The following is a 19,178-nucleotide window of genomic DNA, read 5'->3' as shown; positions in this document are numbered from 1 at the left end:
GGGAAGGGTTAATATATTCATAATAAGTATATTCATACACAGAGCAGCTGAGAAATAATATTTATTTATAGTTACATATTTTACAAAAGAGCTCTTTGCAGTTCAACTTCCATAAACAAAAATCAATTATTAATATCAACATGTTTTTGACCAATCATAGGCCTCTTGTTGGGTTCCATCAATCAGCGGCTACAGTGGTGTGTGCTAGCTAAATGCTAATATCTGTGATGTGTTCAGAGTAGAAACAGAACAAATGTTTGGACAATGTGTGAACAATAAAGCTTGGAACCTTCAAAGTGGACAGATGGACTTTTAATGAAGGGTTTGTAAAAATGAATCTGAAGTTTAATATTTCCAATTAAAATCAAAGTGTGTGATGAATTTGTTCCTGTTTTCTTTTGTTTGTGGGGTTTAAGAGAGTTTGGAGGTTATGTTACTAGCTGACCGACAAAAAGACAGAGTAGAAAAAGAGAGAGAGGTTTGGCATTTTCCTGTCATGAAGAACAAGGCATCCTGGGAGTTTGAGTCCTTGTCATAAAAAATGTGGCCTCTGCTGCTTATTTGTTGAAGAGAAAAATACCCACAATGCATTTAACTCTTAAAACGTGTCTTTTCAAAGTCTCCAACATCTTCCCATTTCCAGGCACCTCCCCCTGAGTCTGCAACTTCGCCAATCAGAGGCTGCCGAGCCCCTCGCCCACTCTGATTCGCTGTCCAGGCTGTAGGCTGAAGCTGAAGTCTTTTGGCGCTTCGAACAGCAGAACAATGGTGGAGCCGAGGTTAAACTCGCCCAACACTGCCCCCTTCTGTAAGGCCACACCTCCTCCTTCAACTGAGTCCACGCCCCCTTTCTCTCCTGCCTTCAACTCCTGCTCTCCAAGGGCAACATAGCTGCGGTCATGATAAGATCCTTTACTGTATCGCGGAGCGTTTGTGTGAAGTTCCTGAGGAGGAAACACAAGAAAAGTTTGAAAATCATCTAAAAACGTCAAACTTTAAAAGTAGGTTAAAAAGTAAACTTAACACTCTGACTCCATGTTGAAATAAAACTTTCTGATAAACTGAGTGAAATCTTTTTAAAATAATGAAAAAGGGACGGAGCTGCACACAAACCCCTGCTTCCCCTGAACTCACCTGGTCGAAGTAAACCCTGATGGAGCCAACGTTTGTTGCCCCCACAGCTGTTAGAGAGAAGAAACCGTGCTGCCATTGGCCAGTTAACGCCACTCGCTCGTTGAGGCAGAAGAGCTCTTTGACCAAACGAGCCACGCCCGGGTTCACTGACATTAACGAGCCTGACAAGCAGAGAGAGAGAGAGCTAAGGAGCAGCTCGAGAGCAGGAGGCAATCAGGTAAACACAGGGACACGCCCTCACCTGGGAAATGACGACGAAGCTCCACCCTCCAGTCTGTGGGCGAGTGAAAACAGTGATAGTCTCCCGGAGCCAGGTAGACCACCACGTGGAACAGGTCGTTATCAGGACTCGACAGGAGAAGGTCCCTGAAGGATGACGACGAATCTAAGGAAAGAGACTCGATCAGGGAAGTGTTGGACCTAGGACGACCTCCAGTCTCAACCAACAGGTCCAAAGTCTTACTAAACAAGTCACACCGACAAGTCACAAGTCACAACACGTCACAACAAGTCACACCGACAAGTCTCAAGTCACACCAACAAGTCACAAGTCAAACCAACAAGTTACACCGACAAGTCACAAGTCAGACCGACAAGTCACAAGTCACACTGACAAGTCACAACAAGTCACACCAACAAGTCACAAGTCAGACCAACAAGTCACACCAACAAGTCACAAGTCAGACCAACAAGTCACAAGTCATATCAACGAGTCACAACAAGTCACACCAACAAGTCACAAGTCACACCGACAAGTCTCAAGTCACACGAAGTCACACCAACAAGTCACAAGTCATATCAACAAGTCACACCAACAAGTCACACCGACAAGTCACAAGTCACACCGACAAGTCTCAAGTCACACCGACAAGTCTCAAGTCAGACCAACAAGTCACACCGACAAGTCACACTGACAAGTCACAAAAAGTCACAAGTCACACTGACAAGTCACAACAAGTCTCAAGTCACACTGACAAGTCACAACAAGTAACACCGACAAGTCAGACCAACAAGTCACACCGACAAGTCACAAGTCACAAGTCACACCAACAAGTCAAAAGTCACACCGACAAGTCACAAGTCACACCGACAAGTCACAAGTCACACCAACAAGTCACAAGTCACATCAACAAGTCACAAGTCATATCAACAAGTCACATCAAGTCAAACCAACAAGTCACACCACCAAGTCACAACAAGTCACAAGTCATATCAACAAGTCACAAGTCACACCGACAAGTCACAAGTCATATCAACAAGCCATGCCAACAAGTCACACCAACAAGTCAGTGTTTGTGTCAAGTTAAGTCAGGTGTGTGTATGTAAAGTTATGTCTTCAGGTGTGTGTGTCCAGGTGCGTGTGTGTAAAATTGTGTCTTCAAGTGTGTGTGTAAAGTTGTGTCTTCAGGTGTGTGTAAAGTTGTGTCTCCAGGTGTGTGTGTAAAGTTGTGTCTTCAGGTGTTTGTGTAAAGTTGTGTCTCCAGGTATGTGTGTGTCCAAGTGTGTGTGTAAAGTTGTGTCTTCAGGTGTGTGTCTCCAGGTGTGTATGTAAAGTTGTGTCTTCGGGTGTGTGTGTAAAGTTGTGTCTTCAGGTGTTTGTGTAAAGTTGTGTCTCAAGGTGTGTGTGTCCAGTTGTGTGTGTCTTCAGGTGTTTGTGTAAAGTTGTGTTTTCAGGTGTGTGTGTCCAGGTGTGTGTGTAAAGTGGGTCTTCAGGTGTGTCTACACGTGTGTGTAAAGTCTTTTCAGTAGGTCTTGTGTCTCATGTCAGATTTTCTGTTACTAATAATTAAATAATTAGTGAATTATTGGTATCACATTGGTGTAGGGGGCGTGGTCTCACCATTGCTCCGCCTCTTTTGTGGACCCAGGAAGCTCTCCAGACTGTAGGTGACCCCCTTCACCTGCTCCACCTCAGAGTTCTTCACACGGCCGAAGTGAAGGATCCTCCCGTCAGCTGGAGAGATCTGAGGGGAGATCCAGGAGTCCATATTTTTATCATCATTTAGATTTATCAACTTATTTAGAGTGGAGGAGGGGGGGGGGAGAGTCGAGGAGAAGAGGGGAGGACAGAAGGAGAGAGGATGAGGGAAGGAAAGAGGAGAAGAGGAGGAAGAGGAGGAAGAGGAGGGAGGGGAGAAATAGAGATGAGGAGGAGCTTTACCAGACAGGAGGAGGCGCAGACTGGTCTGACTGCAGGTTTGAGACGCCGTCTGAAGAATTCTCCGAGATTCCTGTAGTGATGTAAATCCTCCACGGCTGCTTCCTATTGGTCGACACAAAGCGCAGAATAAAAACATGAAACCAGGTGTTCTGTGGGACGGCTGCTTCAAGTGGGTCTGTGTCAACTAACAGGAAGTGTTTCCCTGACTTTAGGCTCCTCCCACTTAAGAATTTAACAGAAAAACCAAGTTTACCTGCATATTGACTCCAAATGTCCAGATGTAGAGCGAGTACACAGGTTTTCTCAGCCAGGTGGGGAGCTCCACCCCGTTCAGACGCCCCCATGCACGAGAGAGGAGGCGCGTCGGGAAGGAGTGGTACAACGCCACCTACAGAATAAAACAGGACACTTCAGGGTAACTTTTACCATTCAGCTCATGAAAAAAAAGAAGTTACTCTTAATATTATTAATCTGAGAATTAAAAAAAGTGTAAGAAGAGGAGGAACAAAGAAGGGGAAAGGAGAGGAGACAGAGGAGAGGAGGAGACAGAGGAGAGGAGGAGACAGAGGAGAGGAGGAGTCAGAGGAAAGGAGGAGAAGAGGAGTCGGAGGAGTCAGAGGAGTCAGAGGAGAAGAGGAGTCGGAGGAGTCAGAGGAGAGGAGGAGACAGAGGAGAGAAGGAGACAGAGGAGAGGAGGAGTCAGAGGAGACAGAGGAGGGTAAAGAGGAGAAAAAAGAGCAGTATTAAGAGGAGATGATCAGCTTGAATCAGGTCCAAGTCTAAAGACCTGTTAGTTAGGATCAGTACCAGGTCCCAGTCTGATGACCTGTTATCTAGGATCAGTACCAGGTCCCAGTCTGATGACCTGTTAGCTCTTGTGTAGTTCCTTTGTGTTTCTTTTGTCTGAACACTCAGATGCTACGCTGATGACATCACGCTGTTCATATCACCTGTCTCTTACCCGATTGGCTAGTGGACGCAGTGCACTGACAGACAGGATGTAGCACAGGAAGGCGATTGGCCGACGGCGCCAAGGGGTGGGGCGAGAAGTGCTGCCACTGAGCCCACTCAGACGATGACGAAGAGCCAAACGACGTACCTGGAGCCTAATTATGACAACGAGATATCACGAGATTCTACGAGACTTTGAGAGAATGTGACTACAAGGTAACATAAGAAGAGGGAGGAGGAAGACTTGACAGTGTGGGTGTTTGTGTGTGTGTGTGTAAATGTGTGTTTGCAAATGTGTGTGTGTAAATGAGTGTGTGTGTGTGTAGATGTTTGTGTGTGCATCTGTGTGTGTGTGTGTGTGTGTGTAGATGTTTGTGTGTGTGTCTGTGTGTGTGTGTAAAAGTGGAATGTAGATGTGTGTGTGTTTGAAGCTAACTGGGTTAGCAGGTTAGCACAGGATCAACTGTAAAGAGGCTAAGGCAGGCTAAAGCTAAAATAACTGACCTGTTAAGGTAGCTTTCACCATAGAAACCACACACACACGCACACGCACACTAATCTTCTCTGGCTGTTAACCCCCCCTGGCTCTCTCTCTCCCTCACACCTGCTGCTTCAGTTTACGTGTCCTGTTTTTTCTTTGTCTTTGTCAGAAATGTTGTTTAAATAAAGTTGAATTTACAATCTTAGGTTTTAGTTTGACCTCAATCAACTCTTCTTCTGCATTTTTATATCAGACTGACACTTCTTTTGACTTAATGAGCAGGTGTAACAGTCGTACTGACAGCTGTTGTAGTTCTAACAGAATGTATTTCATCATCATTGTAGTTTTAAAAAAAATGTTTCTCTCTCTGGCTTTAAGTTAAAATCTTATTAAAGGGATCGGACACACCTCTTCCTCTCCCACCTGAATCGTGCGCTCATCCTCGCCCCTCCTCCTCCTCCTCCTCCTCCATCTTTTTCACTCTCTCTCTCGGCGTCGGGTGCACGACGCTGCCGCCTCACCTGCCGTAGCAGATCGCGCTCCCGAAGCCGACTTCTGTCACGGGGAAGGAACCTTACCATGAACGAGGGGTCGCAGGAGACAACGAGGGGGGAGACGGTGGACCACACATGCTGACAAGTAGATCACTCAGGTAAGAAAGGACAGGTGAGGAGAGACAGGAGAGAAGAGACAGGAGAGAGATTTGAACACAGACAGAGGTCAGTGTTCACTGAGGAGAAATTAGTGAGAGAGAGAGAGAGTTAATACTAAAAAGCTCCGCCCACTCTCTCTCTCTCTCTCTCTCCCTCTCTCTCCCTCACCCTCACCCTCACCCTCTCTCCCCCATGTCTCTCTAACACTGACATTCAGTGTTAAAGATTTATGATTCTGTATTTTAATGAATCTTTGAGTTTAAATTATTTTATGTCTCTGAAAGCAGGTCATCAAAATGAGAAAATGTTGTCCAATCAGAGCCCTCTGCTGCTCAGGAACCGACTGATCCAACAGGATGAGCCAATCAGGAGGCAGATGGGGCAGTGAGAAGAGGGGGCGGGGCTGAGTGAGGCGATGTTGTTTTAGTGTAGCGAGCAGAGTGACCGGTCTGAGTGAAATCATCACTGTGACATTACCCTGAACTTTCACCCAGATACCCCTCACCCAGATACCCCTCGACACAGGCTAACCTTAGCATGTTAGCACATGTAACATCACTCAAGATGTGTTTAGGTGCACTGCTGAGTGTGGGTCATCTGAGCTCCACTGAGGAGCTCCAGCCTAAAAACTGCTAAGATTATCAAGATATGCAATGCCACAGAACAAGAACAAAGTTTTCTGTTTTTAACTCAGTGCTGCCCCTCCCCCTCCCCCTCCACCTCCCTCTCCTCATCCACTCTGCTCATATTTTACTGAAAAGGTTGCAACCATCAGTAACCACTTTTCTGAGTCCGGGCACACACACACTAGGCAAAAGTTGTCCCATACCATGCTAAAGCCTGATGGCCCCCCTCCCCATTCCCCCGCTGGCCTGCACTCTCACTGCTCCAGGACTAACCGGGCTGAGCGGTTACCTCTTATAACGTCGTAATACAACACATGCACGGCTTTACGTGATCATGAAGCATGCTCAGTTTACAAAACAAGTGGACTTGATGAAAGTGGCGCGTGGTCGAGTCCGCATCTGCGTCCGCACATCAGAGAACAACACAGTTTATCCACAGGGGTTCCTCAGGGCTCTGTGCTCAGTCCCCTTTTCTTCCCCATATACACAGGCTCTCTTGGTTCAATAAACCACTCTCATGGCTTCTCATACCACTGCTATGCTGACGATACCCAGCTCTTCCTGTCATTCCCGCTAGACGATGTTACAGTCTCTGCAAGAATCTCATCATGCCTTGCTGATATCTCTAAATGGAGAATGAACACCACCGTCAACACAACCTTTCCACACACCACAGTGTGGAGCGCAGAGTTCCCACTAGACTTTTTTTTTAGACCCCCCAATCTGGCCAGACGTATTCTTTGAATAACACTTTTACTAATATTCTAAGATTTAAGAAGTGAATGTCTTAGAAGTCTGAACAGCATCACTCTGAGTGTGAACAGGGAGGGGCTTAATACCGCCTGCTCAAGTCAACAACAAACTCGGGACAAAATGAGGTGCTGACTTGCTGACATATTCGTCATCACATGGGGGTCAAAATATTTTTTGTGAATGTTAAGATACTTTTTATAAATTCTTGTTGCACATCAACTTTTTACTCAAATATAACAGAGACATCCACACTTCTTCTTCGTAGCGTCCATGCTGTTTGTAGTTTTTACAACACTGAAGTCGGAAGAACGACTTCAACCCCAAAACTTGGACCGTCCAAGGAGCACCTGAATGCAGCATTTGTCCCTTACTGCTCAGTCCACCTGAACCAATCAGAAGAATTCAGCTGTGACATCATAGGTAGTTCTGAGAGGGAGTGGCAAGTCTACTTTCTTACCTGTGTGGGTGTGGCCAAATGGGGCGGTGCTCCATCCTCCTGCGTGCCACTCAATCTGTAGTGCTGGTAACCAAGGTAACACCCACCTGTCACTAACAGGAGGGGGAGGGGCCAGGGGCGGGGAAAGAATCCACGACCTGATCGGTCCAAAGATCAGAGAGAATCTTATTGGATACTGATTAAAATAACTAAATGATTAACTGCTTCTCAGATAATAAACAACACTGTTACACAGACAGGGAGGAGGAGGAGGAGGAGGTAGGGGGAGGAGGAAGAGGAGGAGGAGGAGGAGGAGGTAGGGGGAGGAGGAAGAGGAGGAGGTAGGGGGAGGAGGAAGAGGAGGAGGAGGAGGAGGTAGGGGGAGGAGGAAGAGGAAGAGGAGGAAGTAGGGGGAGGAGGAAGAGGAGGAGGAAGAGGAAGAGGAAGAGGAAGGGGGAGGAGGAAGAGGAGGAGCAGACCTACAGGAAGAGGAGGAAGGAAGAGGAGGAGCATACCTACAGGAAGAGGAGGAAGGAGAGGGAGGAGGAGGAGCAGACCTACAGGAGGAAGAGGAGATCTACAGGAGGAAAGAGGAGGAAGATGAGGAGGAGGAGCAGACGTAGAGGAGGAGGAGCAGACGTACCGGTGTGCAGGCGACGCTGTCGGCAGCCGTTCAAAGATGAAACTCTGAATAAATTCAAACATTAAAAAAGTAATTGTTAATTACTGATTTCTGTATTCTTTAATCTAACTAACAACCCATCCACAACAATAATAACAGAATGACGTCACAGTATGAGACACTCCATTGCTTCCTTTTAAGGATATTGTTATTTTATACAATTATTAATGACGTCATAATATGGAGCTGTTGCTTTAAGGTGATTTGTTCTTTTTTTTTTTTTTTAATTCTTAATAAACTACAATCATCTCAAAGAGGTACAAGAGGTTCCTCTTCCGGTCCCCACGCGCAACCGGCGACCAGTGAACCTAAATGTCGCCTCGTTCAGGTGATAAAAAGGTAAATGTGTCACACCTGTATCACCTATCTGAAGCCGAAAACTTCTTCAACGTCATCCACACACTTAGCACCTGTCTGACGTCACAATCATAACCAACTATCGATTTTACTCACGATTAAAGGTTAATTTATACAATCTGTGGACGGGCTCTGGTGCAATCACACAGCGTCACTGCTCGTAAAAAACACTACGCAGTAATCACGTTTCACACGAGAGCACAAAGAGAGTACGTCATTAACTGACGTCGAACTGCTCACTTCAATTAAAGTGAGTGAAAAAAAGATACAAACCTCGAAGTTACTCCGCAGCATACCCTCCGCAAGGCCGTCGCCATGTTGGATCACTGTTGGTGACGTGTAGACGTCATGCGTACCGGCGTAGGACGTTGGGCAGTCACCCCGAGGTGGTCTGTCAGGAGATGGTTCTGAAATCCACCTTCTAAAGCATGTGATTGGTCGATGAGGAAGCTGCTGCCTGCGAGGTTCAAAAGAAGTTTAAAGAAAGGAAACAAAATGTGAAAATGAAAGAGCTAATCACTGGAATTCCTCCAGTGTCCACTAGAGTCTGTCTCCTGCAGTGAGTCAGTCCCCATAGAGCTCTATGTTAAAATGTCCATCTTTACAGCTGAGGTCTCTCAGGTTCAGGAAAGCCCCTTCAGCATGCCGCTGTAGTATCCATGCTTTCACCCATTAGTGCAGTTTCTCCTCCTCTTCTTTTCTTTTTCCACTAAAAGACCATGAGCTGACAACGCCAGCGTCATTTTCAACTTTTTTATCAGACATTATTCTCCATTAGTAGTCTACCTATAATACAAGTGGTGACCGACAGCGAAGAGAAAATGGTCTTCTAGTATCATAACAACCGACTACCGCCCCCTGCTGGCATGGAGAGTTATATCCTCTCATGAGCAGAACGTACATGGTGGTTGGCCATCCGCTGTAGTCTTTGCGGTGTGTTCAAGTGGAACTTTTTGTCCAAAACGTGAGGCAGCGTGAGGTGATGCCACAGGCGGCCTTCGTCACCTCTTTCTCTTGCCGTCTGCTCGGTGTGTCAGGGTCTTCAGGCGTGCTAATGGTTACAATGCTCCAGTCCATATCCCGGTTTAAACTGACACCACCATAAATATAACTTTATCTCCATTTAAAAGACTAACATACAGGCAAACTGCGCCACGCTGCAGGACGCCATTTTAACCCTGTCCTGTTTTTCGGGGTCATAGTGCAGCAGACACGGACCGGAGCTACAGCCCGACTCGTGGCGGACGGCTGCAGTACACAACATTTGACAGGTTTTGGTGTGCTCGACAGAGAGCAGTGTTCAAGCAAACCCAACCGAATGAAAAACGTTACTTCAGCACTAAATCGCACCGAGTCCAACAAACTCAACATGTGAAAGTGACCCTAAGCTCTGAGGCGGTTACTATGGTAACTCAAACTTTCTGTCAGTTACTATGGTAACCAGCTATTTTATGAACACCCACACACTTTATACTGATACATTTTGATGCTGAAATCTCTAGAACTGTCGATAATCAGAGCTCAACAATCAGAGATCAATAATCAGGGATGAAGTTCAGTGAAGAGAAACAAACTTTATTTGTTCCAAAAATAGAAACATTTTCATCAGAAATATAAATATTACACTTTAAAACTCCAAATACCAAAACCCCCGCTGCCCCCCGCAGTACTCAGGCAGTACTACACAGTACTGTGTAGTCCTTCAGAGGACTGTGCAGTCCTTCAGTACTGCGGCAAACTCTTTAATATTTTTTGGAACATGATGAGCCCTGCAGGGGGCGTGGCCTCTGACAGCCCACATGATCACACTGTAAAAAAATTAAATATTGAAGTTTAGAATATTTTCAAAGAGCCCACACTGTAAAAAAAATCAAAGACAAGCATCAACACTGCAAAGAAAAAAAACGAAAGAAACAAAAATGGAAGAACCCGCCAGGTCATATGCTGAGGCCGTTGCCGTGGTGGCAGCAGTAGCGGGTACGATAGCAGCTCTGTTTATTTGGCCTTAAGTTAGCTAACAGGAAGTGATGTCACAGCTCAAACATCCAGGCCCTGCCGTGTCAGGAAGTCTTCAAGTGCGCTCAGTCGCTCCACCAGCATCACGTCCAGGTCCGACTCGTCATCAGCGTGGCCTCCGCCATGGCAATGTCGCCGAGCCACAGCCCGTTTCCTGGGCATCACGGCAACAGGAAGTCCCACCCCTAAAACAAACAGGTGACATAGGTTTGAAAAATCACCTGATTGGTCTAAAATAATAATTTACCTGTCCAACCTGTGGCTCCTTCAACGCACAGTATTCCCAAATATATAATCTTATTCACACCGCCGTTTCAGGGCGCCATATTCATGTCCCTGTGACCTCTCTCCTTCTATATGAATGTCCCATGAATGAAGGAGGAGGAGTAGGAAGGAGGAGGAGAAGGGAGGGAGGAAGAGTAGGAGTAGGGAGGAGGAGGAGGAGGAGAAGGAAGGGAGGAGGAGTTGAGGAGAAGTAGGAAGGAGGAGAAGTAGGAAGGAAGGAGGAGTAGGGAGGAGGAGTTGAGGAGGAGAAGTAAGAGGGAGGAGGAGTAGGGAGGGAGGAGGAGTTGAGGAGAAGTAGGAAGGAAGAGGAGAAGTAGGAAGGAAGGAGGAGCAGGGAGGAGGAGTTGAGGAGGAGAAGTAGGAGGGAGGAGGAGTTGACGAGAAGGGAGGAGTTGAGGAGAAGTCGGAAGGAGGAGGAGGAGGGAGAAGTCGGGGTGGGCGTTCTCGGCCCGTTCCTTTCCCAGCATACCTTGCGGCCTCTTCCTCTTCCTGGGCTGCGTGAAGTCAGGAAAGAGGAGGAGCCTGCGTCTCTTCTGCTGGCCAATCACAAACAGCGCTCCGTCCTTCTCACGTGGCTCCTCAAAGATCGTCTCCAGACTCCTGCAGGAGGACTCCTTTTTTAATTCTTACTCTGCATTTATTCACCTTTGTCAAACCTGGGATTTGTAGTTTTTTTACCTGTTGGTGGTGGGGGATTTGTAGTTCTTGTTGGTATAAATTTCTTCCAGACTGAACTCTTTCTTCTTTAACCTGAAAAACATCATTTGGTTTGAATATTTTGAACACTTGAATCTCTTGTTCTGTTAATTTCTTCTCCTGACCTTTTCATCTTTGGCAGTCCCATTGGTGTGAGCAGCGTTTCCCGCGGCGACGCCCGCCGAATTCTTATCTGAGATACACGTTTACCTCGCTGACACAAAAACATGGAAGGAATGACAGAACAGAAACTTCTGGATTATTCTGAGAATCAAACGAGGTCCAGACATTAAAACTAATCAAAGAAAACATTTCAATAAGCTCCACCTCTCCGTTTGTGCTGAGAAACTCGCAGCCTGCAGCTGATTGGCTGACAGGAGACGGAGCAGACAAGCCATTGGCTGAACATGGGGGGAGGGGCAGGGCCCGCCGTCGGGGCAGGAGGATTCTCCGAGAGCTGTGATTGGGTCGCTGCTTCTGCATCCGCCGGGCGGGAAAAACTAACGGGCTAATCACACACACACACACACACACACACACACACACACACACACACACACACACACACACACACACACACACACACAGTTAGATCATCACAGTAATAAATAATTCTTGTTGACGTGATGATGTCATGGTTGGGGCTTTACCTGGGAGAGAACAGGCGTACGTAGCTGCAGAGAGAAACAAACAGGTTGATGAAGAGCAATGAAACATTGAAACAAAGGTCAAAGGTCATTCAATTAACAACGTCATCAGTTTGGAATATTAATGAGATTAATGCTAACCAGTGGTCGATGCTCAGACTGGGCGGGGCAGTCCAGTCCTTCAGTGGACGCGTGGGACGACTACAAGCTCCGCCCCTCACTGACTCTGTCATTGTCTCCACGGCAACAGCTGACAGGCGCACCATGGGGGCAGGGCTAAAGCCAGAGGAGGAGAAAGAGGAGGAGCTAAGCCATAAGTGAAGGGCACTGTGATTGGAGAAGAGGGAGGGGGGCAGGCTGAAGTCTGAGAAATGCCATTGGTCTGAAGAGATGCTGAGTGCTTCTGATTGGCTGCCTACCCCCCCACTCTGGGCTGACTGCAGGAGGTGCAAGGCATGCTGGGAGTAGGAGGAGCTGTAGAGAGTTGAGGAGAAACATTGTTTACATGAGTTAAGTTTTAAAATCATCACAGTAGATTTATTGTTGATAACGACTCTCTCTCTCTCGCTCGCCTGCTCTCACCTGTAACCATTCTGCCTGACGACACTGATGACCTTCTCTGATTGGCTGGCCCCGCTCTCTCTTCTTCTGTGTTTCCTCTGGTTGAAGTTGTGCAGAGTGAGCAGTTGCTCCTCCTCTCCTCCTCTGAAGGAGACCACCATCCGCCCCACAAATCTCCCAGCATCCTCCTCTTCCTCTTCTTCTTCTTCTCTGTTTACAGGATGAACCGGCCCATCTCTTCTTCTGTGGTTCTTCCTCCTCCTCTTCCTCCCTCTCCCCTCCTCCTCCTCTCCTCTGCTCCGCCTCTGCTCTGATTGGCTCAAACTAGATAATAAAGGAGGTGTAGGTGTGTCCTGGCTGTCTGAGGATGAAGATGGCGGTGATGAGGGGTAGGGGGTGCATAGGGAGTGGGCGGAGCCTAATGGAATGGCGTCAAAACCTGAAACAGAATGTGAACAGAAAAAAAAGTTAATTTTGATTGTAATCATGTTTATTTGTGTGTTTATTCCTCGAGTGTGATTCAAGCTGCAGCTTCTTGCTGTCCGAGCTGGTTTAGAAACAACCCTAACCCTATTCCTGGTTTTTGGATCCAGCACCCACTCAGGGATGTGCGTGTCCTTTTCAGTTTTCAAAGTTCCATCCATCCATTTTCTTCCATTTATCCGAGGTCGGGTCGTGGTGGTAGCAGGCACAGTAAGTCAACCCAGACTTCCCTCTCCACAGCAACGTTTTCCAGCTCCTCCTGGGGGATTCCGAGGCGTTCCCAGGCTAGACGGGATATATGATCCCTCCAGCGCATTCTGGGTCTGCCCCGGGGTCTCCTCCCAGTTGGTCATGCCTGGAAAACCTCTAAAGGGAGGAGCAGCGGCTCTACTCCGAGCTCCTCACACTATCTCTAAGGCTGAGCCCAGCCACCCTCCGGAGGAAGCTCATTTCGGCCGCTTGTATTAGCGATCTCATTCTTTCGGTCACTACCCATAGCTCATGACCATAGGTGAAGGTTGGAACGTAGATCGACCGGTAAAACGAGAGCTTTGCCTTCAGGCTCAGCTCCCTCTTCGCCGGTCCGGAACAACACCTGCATTACTGCTGAGGCCGAGACAATCCGTCTGTCAATCTCACGCTCCATCCTACCCTCACTCGTGAACAAGACCCCGAGATACTTGAACGGGCCTCAGACTTGGAGGTGCTAACCCTCATCCCAGCCTCTTTGCACTCGGCTGCAAACCGCCCCAATGCCTGCTGGGAGGTCCCAGCTTGAGGAAGCCAACAAAACCACATCATCTGCAAAAAGCAGAGACGAGATTTTGAAGTCCCCAAACTGGAAACCCTCCTCCCGCCGGCTGCTCCTTGAGATCCTGTCCATGAACATCACAAACAGGACCGGTGATAAGAGGCAACCCTGGCGGAGGCCAACACGCACCGGGAACGTGTCTGACTTTGTGCCGAGGATGTGGACACAGCTCCCACTTTGGTCATACAGGGACCGGATGGCTCGTACCAACGGCCCCGGGGCCCCATATTCCCGCAGTACCCCCCGCAGCACCCTAGAGTAAGCTTTCCCCGGAAGGCTGAGAAGTGTGATACCCCGATAATTGGAGCACACCCTCCGGTCCCCCTTTTTGAAAATGGGGACCACCACACCGGTCTGCCACTCCACAGGCACTGTCCCAGACCTCCATTGAAAAGGCGTGTCAGCCAAGACAGCCCAACAATGTCCAGAGCCTTTAGCATCTCAGGGCGGGAGTTCCTCAAAGTATTCCTTCCACCGCCCAACAATGTCCTCAGTTCGGGTCAGCAGTTCTCCACCCCTGCTGATAACAGCCTAGGGAAAGCCCTGCTGACAGGGGCCTCTGCCAGACGTTCCCAGTTCACCCGCACTGCACTTTTGGGTTTGCCAGGTCTGTACCAGTCTGATCCAACTCACCACAGTTGACAGCTCTGCTCCTCTCTTTACCCGAGTGTCCAAAACATACGGCCGCAGATCTGACGAAACAACTACAAAGTCAATCATCGATCTTTGGCCTAGAGTGCTCTGGTGCCAGGTACACTTATGAACATCCCTATGCTTGAACATGGTGTTTGTTATGGCCAATCCATGACTAGTACAGAAGTCCAACAACAAAACACCACTCAGGTTCAGATCGGGCAGGCCTCTCTGCAACCTGAAGTTGCAACCTGAAGTTGCAGAGAGGCGACCCTCTCGTTCACCGGGGAAAACTCCAACACAGCGGGGCTCAGCCGGGGGGTAGTGAGTGTCCCCACACCCGCCCGGCACCTCTCACCCTGGGCAACTCCAGAAAAAGAGAGAGTCCAGCTCCTCTCCAGGAGTTTGGTTCCAGAACCGACGCTGTGCGTAGAGGAGAGCCCAGGTTTCCCTCTTCCGGGCGAGGTGGCTTGCTCCAATGTCTGCCACTACATAGGGGTATTTGTTGAAAGTTTTTTTTCAAAGTTGAATTGATTCAAATGTAATTTTATCTGAGTCATTGTTCTGTTTTGTTCTTTGGTATCCTTGATGGTGAAGGATTTGAATCGACTCACCAGGAGAACTGCTGGTTTCCTCCGCTCTCTGTGGGCTCCTCCTCCTCCTCCTCCTGCTCCTCCTCTCCAGAGAGTCAAGACGACGACCTAGGGAGGACAAAGCTCCTCGCAGGAGGCGCCGCACCTCCAACCGGTGAGCTGAGAGAAGACGAGGCAGAAGGGAGGAGCAGGGGCAGCAGGGAGGAGGAGGAGGAGGAGGAGGAGGAGGAGAGGCAGAATGAAAAGACAAGGAAGGAGGTGAGGAAAGGAGAGGGACATGAGGAGAGGAGGGAGAACGAGGAGAAACCCTGGAAGAGGGTAAAGGAGAAACAGTGGGAGGAGCAAAACAAGGAGGAGGTGGCCGAAAGAGGGAGACGGGGGAAGGAGAAGAGGAGGATGCAGGAGGAGGAATATAAGGAGAAAGAAAGACAGGGAGAGGAGGAGCAGAGGAGGAGGAGGGCTGAGGAGAAGGAGAGAGGAAGGAAGGAAAAGGAGCTGCAGAGGAGATGCAGGGAGGAGGAGAAGGAGAAGGTTTAGAGGAGAGGAAGGTGTTAAGAGGAGTTGAAGAAGCAGAGGAGGTAAAGCAAGGAGGTGAAGAGGAGGAGGAGGTGGAGGAGGAGGAGGAGGTGCAGGTCCAAAGAGGTGCAGGATGAGAGCAAACTCCTGAAGGAGGAGAAAAGGAGTCAGTACTCTCTCTCTCTCTCTGTTTCTCTGCATACAAACAACAGGTCTCTCGCCCACAGACTCACTTTAATATAAAGATGATAAATAACAAACAAATCAAACTCACCGCTTTGGGGCTTGTTGGTGTCATCACCATCATAAGCCAATGGGAGGACAGGGGGTGGGGCTACAGTGATGAGGTCCTGCCTTTTGCCTTCCCTCTTGGTCAGTGTCAGCGGTCGAGTGAGCATGACGAAGACTGGGAGAGAGAGAGAGGGAGAGAGACAGAGGGAGACAGAGAGAGAAAGAGAGAGAGACAGAGGGGGAGACAGAGAGAGAAAGAGGGAGCGACAGAGAGAGAGGACAAAGAAGAGAGAAAGAGACAGAGAGAGAGAGTGAGGGAGAGAGAGACAGAGGGAGAGACAGCGGTAGAGAGAGAGAGACAGAGAGAGAGAAAGAGAGAGAGACAGAGAAGGAGAAAGAAGAGAGAAAGAGACAGAGAGAGCGAGGGAGAGAAAGACAGAGAGAGAGAGATAAAGAGAGAGAGGAGAGAGAGAAAGAGAGAAAGAGAGAGAGAGAGGAGAGAGAAAGGAGAGAGAGAAAGAGAGAAAGAGAGAGAGAGAGGAGAGAGAGAGAGAGAGAGAAAGAAGAGAGAAAGAGAGAAAGAGAGAGGAGAGAAAGAGAGAGAGAGAGAAAGAGAGAGAGAGAGAAAGAGACAGAGGAGAGAGAGAGAGAGAGAGCGCGAGAGAGCGAGAGAGAAAGAGACAGAGGAGAGAAAGAGACAGAGGAGAGAGAGAGGCAGAGGGGAGAGAGAGAGAGGGAGAGAGAGAGAGAAAGAGAGAGAGAGTGATAAAGAGACAGAGGAGAGAGAGAGAGAAAGAGACAGAGGAGAGAGAGAGGGGGAGAGAGAGAGAGAGAGAAAGAGAGAGATAGAGACAGAGGAGAGAGAGATAAAGAGACAGAGGAGAGAGAGAGAGAAAGAGAGGAGAGAGAGAGAGAAAGAGAGAGAGAGAGCGAGAGAGAAAGAGACAGAGAGAGAGAGACAGAGGCGAGAGAGAAAGAGAGAGAGCGATAAAGAGACAGAGGAGAGAGAGAGAGACAGAGGAGAGAGAGAGACAGAGGAGGGAGAGAGAGAAAGAGAGAGAGAGAAAGAGAGAGAGATAAAGAGACAGAGGAGAGAGAGAGAGATAAAGAGACAGAGGAGAGAGAAAGAGAGAGAGGAGAGAGAAAGAGAGGAGAGAGAGAGAGCGAGATCGATAATTTATATATATATAAACTATAGATATAATCACCATAAACTGGATATCACTCTAACGTGTTAGAACCTCCCGCTTTATCTCGCGAGATTTGAATGACTCCTGTTGTTAAATCCCACAGATATTCTAGTGAAACTGAATGTATTTTCACTGTCAGCTGATTAACGGAAGATTTTCCCGGGTTGGTTCCGTCACAGCGGGATATGCTGTGACGAAGCACGAAGGGAAAACTTGGGGAAATCGGGAAATTTGCGGGTTGAGGAGGTTTAAACGGGATTTAGGGAAAATAAAGGGAAACTGATCGAGCTAGCGGCGGCTAGCTGCCGTTAGCAGGCGTACCTGTGTCTGAAGCAGTTAAACCGGGACATTTAAAAGGTTCATTTACCTTCTCAAGCCCCGGGGGTCCGTTACTCTCCGTTAAATCCTCTTATCTGTCATTTTACTCGGATTACGGGCCGGAGAAAGCCGAGTCTGGGCGTTATCTCAGAGGAAACGAAGCCTCTGTGATCACAGCGGACCGGCGTCAAGCTAACACCTGATACAACGACGTAACATCCGGGGAACTATCAAAATAAAAGCTCCTAAGAGGAAAAAGACCAAAGAACAGAAAACTTCAATAACCCCTCGCCGCGGATCACGGAATTGGGCGGGGTCGGATGTCCGACCCCTCATGGTTCTCCTGGTCCTTCTGGTTCTAATGGTTCTACTGTTTCTTCTGGTTCTACTGGTTCTACTGGTTCTACTGTTTCTACTGTTTCTTCTGGTTCTACTGGTTCGACTGGTTCTTCTGTTTCTTCTGGTTCTACTGGTTCTAATGGTTCTACTGTTTCTTCTGGTTCGACTGGTTCTTCTGTTTCTTCTGGTTCTACTGTTTCTTCTGGTTCTAATGGTTCAACTGGTTCTACTGTTTCTTCTGTTTCTTCTGGTTCTTCTGGTTCGACTGGTTCTAATGGTTCAACTGGTTCTACTGTTTCTTCTGTTTCTTCTGGTTCTACTGCTTCTTCTGGTTCGACTGGTTCTACTGGTTCTACTGTTTCTTCTGGTTCTTCTGGTTCTACTGCTTCTTCTGGTTCTAATGGTTCTAATGGTTCTACTGTTTCTTCTGGTTCTACTGTTTCTTCTGGTTCTTCTGGTTCTACTGGTTCTACTGTTTCTACTGTTTCTTCTGTTTCTTCTGGTTCTAATGGTTCTACTGTTTCTTCTGGTTCTACTGGTACTGAAAGAGTCCACAGCAGACACTGTGCTGTTCAGGTTGGTGAGGGGGGGGGAGTGAAGGGGGGCTTCTCCTGAAGTCTGCTGTCATCTCCACAGTCTTGAGCGGGTTCAGCTCCAGATGGTTCTGACTGCACCAGAGAGCCAGCTGGTCCACCTACCGTCTGTAAGCAGACTCGTCTCCATCCTCGATGAGACTGATGACGGTGGTGTTGTCTGCAAACTTCAGGAGTTTCACAGAGGGGTCCCCTGAGGTGCAGTCATTAGTGTAGAGGGAGAAGAGCAGTGGGGAGAGAACACACCCCTGGGGGGCGCCAGTGCTGATTGTCCGGGTGCTGGATGTAGTGCTCCCCAGCCTCACCTGGGCCCTTTCTGAATAGCCACAGTTCAGTATGTAGTGCGGACTTTCAGTAGTCTGAACCCTCGTGGTCGTTCAGTGGTAATTTTTCGGGTCCGCCTCAGTATTCTGAACATTTCAGCATGGATAATAACTTCCTGGTTTTGTTCAGTATGGTTTGGTTGTATTTTAACTCCCACAATGCAGTGCGAAGTTAAACATAAATCGTCATTTCACGTGCGCCTCCAAATCAAAACAAACGAGGACGGATTAATTAAATCAATGTTTAATTTAGAGTTAAAGTCCGACTGAAATCACTACTTTGAATTAACAACAGAAAATATAACAAATGTCTGAATTATTATAAAACCTTTCCTGCTCTATTTAAAGGGTTAAGGGAGTCCACAAACTGGATTTAGGTCCCTGGGGAGTCAAGGTGACGCAGGATGTAGTTCAGAACCTTGTTGACTGCATCCTCCACCAACCTGTTGGCCCGGTAGGCAAACAGCAGGGGGTCCAGCAGGGGGCCTGTGATGTCCTTCAGGTGGCTCAACCTGTAGTCGTTGAGTCCTGTGATGGCGGGTTTCTTCGGGACTGGGTTGATGGTGGAGCTTTTGAAGCAGGAGGGAACTTCACACCGGTCCAGGGATGAAGATCTGCAGCTCGTGTCAAAGTGACAAGCTTCACATACAGGTGAAGATAATCTGCCTGACGACAGCAAGCGTGCAGAGACGATGAGCACACAGTATGT

The 19,178-nt window shown here is 48.1% G+C and overlaps 2 protein-coding genes across 6 annotated transcripts; both read right to left on the bottom strand.

The window, feature by feature from the left end:
- Positions 1-45: 45 nt before the first annotated feature.
- On the bottom strand, positions 46-8,620 carry pisd (phosphatidylserine decarboxylase). Of its 5 annotated transcripts, none has more exons than XM_061061311.1 (9): positions 8,508-8,620; positions 7,839-7,882; positions 7,217-7,353; positions 3,549-3,683; positions 3,296-3,397; positions 2,975-3,098; positions 1,376-1,519; positions 1,135-1,295; positions 46-944 (listed from the first exon to the last, which is right to left on the bottom strand). In XM_061061311.1, exons 1-9 carry the CDS (start codon positions 8,549-8,551, stop codon positions 675-677), a joined length of 1,161 nt encoding a protein of 386 aa, XP_060917294.1. In that variant the 5' UTR covers positions 8,552-8,620; the 3' UTR covers positions 46-674. The 5 variants fall into 5 exon arrangements, with proteins under 5 accessions (XP_060917294.1, XP_060917296.1, XP_060917295.1 ...); XM_061061313.1 differs by lacking the exon at positions 8,508-8,620 and adding an exon at positions 4,257-4,401; XM_061061312.1 differs by lacking the exons at positions 7,217-7,353; positions 7,839-7,882; positions 8,508-8,620 and adding exons at positions 4,257-4,401; positions 5,306-5,519.
- A 1,168-nt stretch (positions 8,621-9,788) lies between these two features.
- On the bottom strand, positions 9,789-17,431 carry wu:fi75a02 (serine/arginine repetitive matrix protein 2). The gene is made up of 11 exons (XM_061061169.1): positions 17,264-17,431; positions 15,750-15,881; positions 14,981-15,622; positions 12,461-12,878; positions 12,020-12,352; positions 11,882-11,905; positions 11,559-11,739; positions 11,357-11,445; positions 11,214-11,285; positions 11,005-11,135; positions 9,789-10,435 (listed from the first exon to the last, which is right to left on the bottom strand). Exons 2-11 carry the CDS (start codon positions 15,871-15,873, stop codon positions 10,272-10,274), a joined length of 2,178 nt encoding a protein of 725 aa, XP_060917152.1. The 5' UTR covers positions 15,874-15,881; positions 17,264-17,431; the 3' UTR covers positions 9,789-10,271.
- Between the last annotated feature and the right edge of the window lie 1,747 nt (positions 17,432-19,178).

This window comes from Labrus mixtus, chromosome 17 (genome assembly GCF_963584025.1).
Source record: "Labrus mixtus chromosome 17, fLabMix1.1, whole genome shotgun sequence".
Lineage (NCBI taxonomy): Eukaryota > Metazoa > Chordata > Actinopteri > Labriformes > Labridae > Labrus > Labrus mixtus.
The sequence above is the reverse complement of the archived record's forward strand: the minus strand, read 5'-3'. Positions and strand labels throughout refer to the sequence as shown.

What these genes read in the sequence shown, in the direction of transcription:
- pisd (XM_061061309.1), bottom strand. Translation starts at nt 5,308, where the DNA reads ATGGTAAGGTTCCTTCCCCGTGACAGAAGTCGGCTTCGGGAGCGCGAT. An exon ending in TTCAGGTGGGAGAGGAAGAG is followed by an intron (nt 4,402 to 5,135) that starts GTGTGTCCGATC and finishes TGTCATAATTAG; the next exon opens with GCTCCAGGTACGTCGTTTGG. An exon ending in TGCGTCCACTAGCCAATCGG is followed by an intron (nt 3,684 to 4,256) that starts GTAAGAGACAGG and finishes TTTATTCTGTAG; the next exon opens with GTGGCGTTGTACCACTCCTT.
- wu:fi75a02 (XM_061061169.1), bottom strand. Translation starts at nt 15,873, where the DNA reads ATGCTCACTCGACCGCTGACACTGACCAAGAGGGAAGGCAAAAGGCAG. An exon ending in TTCTCAGCACAAACGGAGAG is followed by an intron (nt 11,446 to 11,558) that starts GTGGAGCTTATT and finishes TTTTTGTGTCAG; the next exon opens with CGAGGTAAACGTGTATCTCA. An exon ending in AAATCCCCCACCACCAACAG is followed by an intron (nt 11,136 to 11,213) that starts GTAAAAAAACTA and finishes GTCCTCCTGCAG; the next exon opens with GAGTCTGGAGACGATCTTTG.